Below are 8,587 nucleotides of genomic sequence, written 5' to 3' on the forward strand. Positions count from 1 at the left end.
ACTACTTTTGTTTAAAAGCTGGAATAAACACAGCAATCGTACCCATCAGTCTATGGAGGGGCAGTTTTTAGCTGAGCAGGTGACCAGTGCGCCACTGTTCAGTCAAGACCATTCAATGAAACGCAACTTTCCACCAGCTTGGAAAGCTCCTTCTTTCTCAGGAAACCCCATACTCTCCTCTCAAGTAATGTCATTTCCTACTGATATGCCATCACTTTACAAGAAATTCTAGAACACAGTTGCAAGTGCACCTGTAATATTGTTTACCCGGAAGTTGTATTTCAAGGCCTCAAGCACTGTAGTACCGTATATACTCGAGTATAAGCCCACCCGAATATAAGCCGTAATTTCACCCCAAAAACCCAGGAAAAGTTATTGACTCGACTATAAGCCTAAGGTGGGAAATACATCATCTTCCCCCCCCCATGTCCTCATCAACACCCCCGTCATCATCCAGACCTTCTTAGTGGTCTTCAACCTGCGGCCCTCCAGAGGTTTCAAAACTACAACTCCCAGCATGCCCGGACAGCCGATGGCTGTCCAGGCATGCTGGGAGTTGTAGTTTTGCAACCTCTGGAGGGCCACAGGTTGAAGACTACTGAGAAGTGATTGACAGGCGGAGAGTTCACTCAAGTATAAGCCGAGGGGGGGTCATTTTCAGCACGAAAAATCGTGCTGAAAAACTTGGCTTATACTCTAGTATATATGGTATTTGACATTGTAATTCCTACACATTCAGGTAAACTTAAAGGGGTACTCCAGTGGAATTTTTTTATTTATTTTTTTTTTAAATTAAAGTTAAACAGACTTGTAAATTACTACATCTATATAAAAAAAATCTTAATCCTTCCAGTACTTATTAGTGGCTGTATACCACAGAGAATGTCTGTCCACAGTGCTCTCTGCTGACACCTCTGTCCATGTCAGGAACTGTCCAGAGCAGGAGAAAATCCCCATAGAAAACATGCTGCTCTGGACCTTTCCTGACAAGGACAGAGGTGTCAGCAGAGAGCACTGGGGACAGACGGAAAATAAATTCAAAAAGAGAGGAATTTCCTCTGTAGTATTCAGCAGCTTATAAGTACTGGAAGGATTTAAGATTTTTTTTTTTTTTAATATAAGTAATTTACAAATCTGTTTTTAACTTTTTGGCACCAGTTGATTTTAAAAGTTAAGTTTTCCACCAGAGTAACCCATTAAGCTCATATGGAAATCCTAACCATAATCAGATTTCATTGACTTGTACTAGATGTCACTGCATATCCATTGAACAGGACTGGTATATTGTGGCATTAAAGGATAACTGTCCCCTTTAGAAACTTCTGGCATGTCATAGTGCAGCCTTGTTTTGTTTGCTAGAGGTGGTTAGAAGTTCTCTGCTGAACTCTCTCCGTATAAATCTGGTTGTTGTATATACTCCCCTCACACTATAAGGGTTAAAACAAAAAAGTACATTTATTGCTGAAGGCAGGCATAAAATATAAAGAAAATAAGACCACAGAGAAAATTATTGCCGGGTCAGGGGTAACAACTAGAGATGAGCGAACTTACAGTAAATTCGATTCGTCACAAACTTCTCGACTCGGCAGTTGATGACTTATCCTGCATAAATGAGTTCAGCTTTCAGGTGCTCCGGTGGGCTGGAAAAGGTGGATACAGTCCTAGGAAAGAGTCTCCTAGGACTGTATCCACCTTTTCAAGCCCACGGGAGCACCTGAAAGCTGAACTAATTTATGCAGGATAAGTCATCAACTGCCGAGCTGAGAAGTTCGTGACGAATCGAATTTACTGTAAGTTCGCTCATCTCTAGTAACAACATAGTCTTTTCTTCCTTTTCACTTTTCAGAAGGACTGTAGTGTAATTCCTAGGACAGTGTTTCCCAAACAGGGTGCCTCCAGCTGTTGCAAAACTACAACTCCCAGCATGCTCGGACAGCTGTTGGCTGTCCGGGCATGCTGGGAGTTGTAGTTTTGCAACAGCTGGAGGCACCCTGGTTGGGAAACGCTGTCCTAGAACAAAAACAGGTCTCCAGCAGGAAGTTTGTTTTTTCTTTTGCAGCTAATACAATACTCAGATAACTATGGAAATTTTGTACAGAGCTGACCTGGTGTATTGAATGCAAATATTTTATCTTGCCTAAACCTCTGTTCTTGCAGGAAAAATAATTCAAGTAGCATAAACCGAATGAATGGAGTGATGTTTCCCGGCAACTCCCAGAGTTACACTGACAGGTATGTAGAGCAGCTCCAGGAGTCCAGTTAGTCCTGTCGGCTGTGTTCCCCCCCCCCCCCCCCCCTCCTCTCCCCCCTCTCCCCCCTTTCAGGACTGAATGGTCTACAGCTTTAAAGGGGTTATCCAGGAAAACACTTTTATTTTATTTATATATATATGTCGGGAACTGCAAAGAATAGAAGAGGTTTGCTATGGGGATTCGCTTCTAAACTGGGCGATTCCCGAGACACATGTCATCAGAGAGAACTTAGAAAACAAATCAACTTCAGAAGCTCATAAGTACTGAAAGGATTAAGATTTTTTAATAGAAGTAATTTACAAATCTGGTTAACTTTCTGGAGCCAGCTGAGGAGAGAGAGAGAGAGAGTGAATATATATTATATTTATTTATTTATATTCGCTCTCTCTCTCTCTCTCCTCAGCTGGCTCCAGAAAGTTAACCAGATTTGTAAATTACTTCTATTAAAAAATCTTAATCCTTTCAGTACTTATGAGCTTCTGAAGTTGAGTTGTTTTCTAAGTTCTCTCTGATGACACGTGTCTCGGGAATCGCCCAGTTTAGAAGCGAATCCCCATAGTAAACCTCTTCTACTCTTTGCTGTTCCCGACACAAGCAGAGATGTCAGCAGAGAGCACTGTCACCAGACAGAAAAGAACAACTCAACTTCAGCAGCTGATAATTATTGAAAGGATTAAGATTTTTTTTAATAGAAGTCATTTACAAATTTGCGGAACTATCTGGAGCCAGTTGATCTATAAAAAAGTTTTTTCCTGGATAACCCCTGCTTATGCTAGCAATGGCCATTAATATTTACCATGAGAACACCTTTGACTTCTTCAGGATGCCTCAATGTTTGTTTTTTGGCTTAGGTTTTCTTATTCCTCACTCTCTTACACCTATACCTCTTTATTTTTTTCTGATAAAGTTGTATTAGGACATATTTCTTTTTTTTTTTCTTTTAGACCAGAAAAAAATTATATGTAGGGCAAAATTGCGAAAAAAATGAAATTACACAATTTTGAAAGCAATTTTTTTGGGAGTATAACTGAAATGCTAACTTTATTCTGTTGGGCAGTATTAGTACAATGATACCAAACTTACATAATTTGTTTCATTTTTTTTTTCCACCTATAGAGCTGCATCTTTATAGCTTTTTTTACACCGTTGACTGTGCAGGATCAAGAATATAATAGTTTAAAAATTCAGACAATTATGCAGATGTTGACTATATGATTATTCTCCATTTCTATACTTGAGTTCAATTTGTAAAATTGAAAATGGTTTTAAAACTGTTATTGGGGGGGGGGCGTGGATTCTTTTTTATGTTGTGAATATTTGTGTGTATGTATATATGAATATATATATATATATATATATATATATATATATATATATATATATATATATATATAAAATATATTATAAAATAAATATTATATTATATTATTATATAAATTTATTTTTTTAGATCGAACGTTAATGGTCCAGGTACGCCAAGACCACTGAGCAGGCCGAAGCTATCTCTTTCTAGTCCCATGACAACTAATGGTTTGCCTGACGGTGGTGAAAACAAAGACTCGGACGTAGAACAAAAAGACGAGGCTCACAGGTTAACCACTTTATCATATTGAATTAATAAATATTAGCAGCTGATAAATATGGCTGCTTGACAATCTAGCCAGAGACATATGAGCACAAGCTAAATAGGTCCACAGTAGAGATGAGCGAACTTACAGTAAATTTGATTCGTCACAAACTTCTCGGTTCGGCAGTTGATGTCTTTTCCTGCATAAATTAGTTCAGCTTTCAGGTGCTCCGATGGGCTGGAAAAGGTGGATACAGTCCTAGGAGACTCTTTCCTAGGACTGTATCCACCTTTTCCAGCCCACCGGAGCACCTGAAAGCTGAACTAATTTATGCAGGAAAAGTCATCAACTGCCGAGCCGAGAAGTTTGTAACTAATCGAATTTACTGGAAGTTCGCTCATCTCTAGTCCAGAGCTATCGGGGCATATGTACTGACATTAGCATAACGCTCAGTTAGCATCACTGTAACAAGCATCCTGACCTACAGAACTGTCATTAGGGACTAGTAGCAGGATTGCCATTGTTAAATTTAAAGGGGTACTTCACTGCTGAGCGTTTGGAACAAACTGTTCCAAACACTGGAGCTTGTGACGTCATAGCCCCGCCCCCTCGGTGCAAGTCTATGGGAGGGGGCGTGACGCCCCCTCCCATAGACTTGCACTGAGGGGGCGGTGCATGGTGACATGAGGGAGCGGGGCTATGACGTCGCAAGCTCCCGGCTCCAGCGTTCAGAACAGTTTGTCCCAAATGCTGGGCAGCGGAGTAACCCTTTAACACTGGCCTATCTCTACAGTGATTCCCTGTCTCCTGATGAAAGTTCTCCTTCAAGTACTGTAAAGAACAAGCATATGGAGGAAGATCCGACAGAAGAGCATGAGGTGAAGAGACTGAAGTTTGACCCAGAAGATGAGGAAGATGAGCCTCTTGCCCTGCAGGACCCTTCTTCCAACCAGTCATCCAGTGAAATGCCTGATGAAGCAGAAGCGGTGTCTACAAGTGAAGAAGAGACAGAAAAAGACAGTTGTGATACAGATCTTGCTGCAGAAGGTGGGTGCCTTTCCTGTGCACAATGATCTATACATTTTGGCATAAACCTATCTAGGTTACATATCTATAATTGAATATGGCTGATGTGTTACTGGTTTTGGCTGTATTTGGGGTAGCAAACCTTTAACCTCTGCTTTTGAGGAAAATATAAACTAGTAACAAAAGCATTTTTGCAATGCTATATACAGTAACAAAACAGTTTGCTTGTTTTCATAGCACTGGTATAGAAAGAATGCAGCGGTAAATTAATGGCGAGTTGATGGATGGCATTGGCAAGAGCTTATAAGCTCAGACTTACAAAAACCAATCTGCTTTCACTTTACCAGAGCAATTTTAAATATGAAAGCGGAGCTGTGATTTCCCAATAGCAACCAAACAGATGGCAGAACCTATTTGGTGTCAACTTCTTCCATTGAGCTGTATTATCAATTGATTATATGGTTTCTTTCTTTTGAATATTTCTGTATCTGAGTATTCAAGTGGCAAGAACTTTTTGAGAACATTTTGCATTGGTTCTGATGATCTGTCTGCATGAAAGGTGGATTCCCATTGTATAAAATATTGTTCTCTCTCTCTTTCTCTCTCTTTCTCTTTCTCTTTTTTTCTTCTCTCTTTCACGCGCTCGCTCTTTTTCGCGCACTTTCTCTTTTTCGTGCTCCCTTCAGTGTCACTATATTCATGTGAGTGGAGCCAGCTGTCGTTTTTTGGCACTGCTGGGTAGCTGGGAGCGCCACTGTGCAAGGAAATTTGAGAAGGGGGGTTTACCTATAAATCAGCACCACGTCCCTCCTCATTCTCAGAATTGATGGTAATTTCTGGGTATGTTTAAGTGTGTGCTGTATATGCAGCATTTTGCTGTTTGATTTATACAGCTTAAAATCAACATCTGCAGTACATGTGAAAATACAGAGGTTCTAGAGCAGTGTTTCCCAACCAGGGTGCCTCCAGCTGTTGTAAAACTACAACTCCCAGCATGCCCGGACAGCCTTCGGCAGGATTTTCAGCTGCAGATTTCAATGTAAACTGACTGATCACAGCTTCTAATCTGCAGTTACAAATCCTGCGCAGGATCCTGTATGTGTGAACGTACCCTAAGGGTCTATTCACACTTACAGTATTCTGTGCAGATTTGATGCGTTGGGTTTCAAGCTGTGTTCAGTCATTCAGTTTCCATTGAAATCTGCAGCATCAAATCCTGCGCTGAATCCTGTACATGTGAATAGACCATCTCACTAGTTTATGCTGCCCTATCTTCAACCTGGTTGACTAATTTCCTTTTTAAGTATATGACAAATGTACAAATAGACCTGCAGTTTGTGAAGTACCTAGAATGTTTCTTATGTGTGTTATCTGTAATGCAGATTCTTTAGTGACATCAAGCGAATCTGCCGCTGAAGAGGCCGACGAGGAAACCACTGACAACTTGTGTGTAACTGAAGAGACCCCCGAGGAATCCAATCAAATGGAGCAGTCGGAGGCTTCTGAACCTCAGAGTGGCTTGAGCACAGACGAGGCCGAGAGCGCAACCTCGACAAGTAAAGCTGACACAGAGTGCACTGAACCCGAGCACCCAGAAACTCTTGAAAAGACCCCTGAAATCCCTTCTGAGTCCCCAATGGATAACAGTGAGGCGGGCACAGATGTAGCAGACGAGCCTATGGAACAAGACTAACTACACTGACACCTAGAGACACAGTATTTTCCAGACAGTTCTGTTTTTACACTGTATACAAATTTTACTTAATAAAAGCGGACCTTTTTAGTTTTACAAAAGGCAGGTTGTAAAACAAAAAAACAAAAAAAAACTCAAACTTTTCTGGAATAGAAACTGAGCTTTATTCACCCCATTTCAGAACTGTGAATTTCTTAAGCCTTCAGGTTCTTATCACCGCTGACTTGGTTTGGTCAGATCAGTGGATTGTGTATAGGTTTTTTTTTTTTTTTTTTCCTTTAGAAAGGTTTTTAAACTGGAAGGTTATAATTTCACCAACTCTGAGGTTTTCCACACATTGTTTGGTTAAGGATGAGGGGGGGAAAAGAGAAAACATCTTTATGGCGTCTCGTCCCTCCTTGTCACTGATGTTCATTTTTGCTAAACTTTAATCTGACTGTAAAAAAAAAAAAAAAATTAGTTTTTTTTTATTATTGAAGATTTCATAGAAAATGTTGTTTCTTCTCCACACTAATTCCTATGGCAGTGAATGTGCTAGCGTAGAGCTCCTCAAAACCTATGTTTTTGACTTCTCAACCAAAATTCTAGTGTACCTGATTTCTGTTCAGTGGAGGGAGGTGTGAAGGGCATAAATAAACGCAGCCAAGGGGTTTCTTGGAAGCTGCCATAGTCGAGGCATAAAACAGCTGTGACTTTAACAGCATAGGTTTATTTTTAAGTATTTTACTTAAAAAAAAAAAAAACCTCTACCTATAACAGGGCTTCTTACACTTTATACGAGGGCCTCACATGGTCATATATTGCAGCTGCTTTTTCTTTTTTTCTTATATATTTTCTCTTCTACATATTGGTCAGGTATGACCAATGTTCTGATGATCTGAACGGTCAACTGACTATATGGGTCATCAGGCTGGGACTTGCATCTGTAATGTTGGGGGCCTTAAGAATATCATCACAGATTCCAGACAAAATCTTGGATTTTGTCTAGTAAAATCTTGGACACCATGCTAGAAACAAGGCTGTCCCCAAATCTAGTCAGTGGGGGTCCAGCAGATCCGACAGTCATCTTGGACAGGGATGTGAATTAGGCCTCATTTGTGGCCTGCACACAAAATACAAAATGAGTTATGTAGCTAAAACATTTCTGCGCCACACTAACCTTTAGGGGGGGCACCTTGCTGGTGAGACATGCCTCAGTTTAAAGAAGCACTGATCTAAGATTTTTTTTTTTTTTTTGTGTCAAATTTAGAATATTTCTCTGTACTTGTACTTCACTGATTGGCCTCTGTCAGTTCTCAGTAGAGATGAGCGAACTTACAGTAAATTTGATTCGTCACAAACTTCTCGGCTCGGCAGTTGATGACTTATCCTGCATAAATTAGTTCAGCTTTCCGGTGCTCCGGTGGGCTGGAAAAGGTGGATACAGTCCTAGGAAAGAGTCTCCTAGGACTGTATCCACCTTTTCCAGCCCACGGGAGCACCTGAAAGCTGATCTAATTTATGCAGGAAATGTCATCAACTGCCGAGCCGAGAAGTTCGTGACAAATCAAATTTACTGTAAGTTCGCTCATCTCTAGTTCTCGGCTTCAGAGACTTTATGGTACCCTATTGAGATATTCTTCCCCTAGAAGCATTCATGTGATGCAGCTTCTGATGGGGCATGTCTTGATAGAATTCACACACACAGGTACCGTAGGGCCCACGTGGAGATGTACTTTGACTGCGTACACAAAAACGTTATACTCCATTCAAATCCATTGCTGCATCTGGTGCTGCTAGAATTAGAGATGAGCGAACTTACAGTAAATTTGATCCGTCACGAACTTCTCGGCTCGGCAGTTGATGACTTTTCCTGCATAAATTAGTTCAGCCTTCAGGTGCTCCCGTGGGCTGGAAAAGGTGGATACATTCATAGGAAAGAGTCTCCTAGGACTGTATCCACCTTTTCCAGCCCATCGGAGCACCTGAAAGCTGAACTAATTTATGCAGGAAAAGTCGTCAACTGCCGAGCCGAGAAGTTTGTGACGAATCGAATTTACTGTAAGTTC

The 8,587-nt window shown here is 40.8% G+C and overlaps 1 protein-coding gene across 1 annotated transcript in view; it reads left to right on the forward strand.

Moving 5' to 3' along the window:
* The window catches only part of PPP4R2 (protein phosphatase 4 regulatory subunit 2), a 44,750-nt gene extending 37,705 nt beyond the window's left edge, over positions 1-7,045 (forward strand). The window contains 4 exon segments of the mRNA XM_056524635.1: positions 2,099-2,232; positions 3,703-3,843; positions 4,614-4,867; positions 6,229-7,045. Of these exon segments, the coding sequence (XP_056380610.1) occupies positions 2,099-2,232; positions 3,703-3,843; positions 4,614-4,867; positions 6,229-6,539 (840 nt within the window). The 3' untranslated portion in view covers positions 6,540-7,045.
* Positions 7,046-8,587: the final 1,542 nt, after the last annotated feature.

Source organism: Hyla sarda, chromosome 6, assembly GCF_029499605.1.
Source record: "Hyla sarda isolate aHylSar1 chromosome 6, aHylSar1.hap1, whole genome shotgun sequence".
NCBI lineage: Eukaryota > Metazoa > Chordata > Amphibia > Anura > Hylidae > Hyla > Hyla sarda.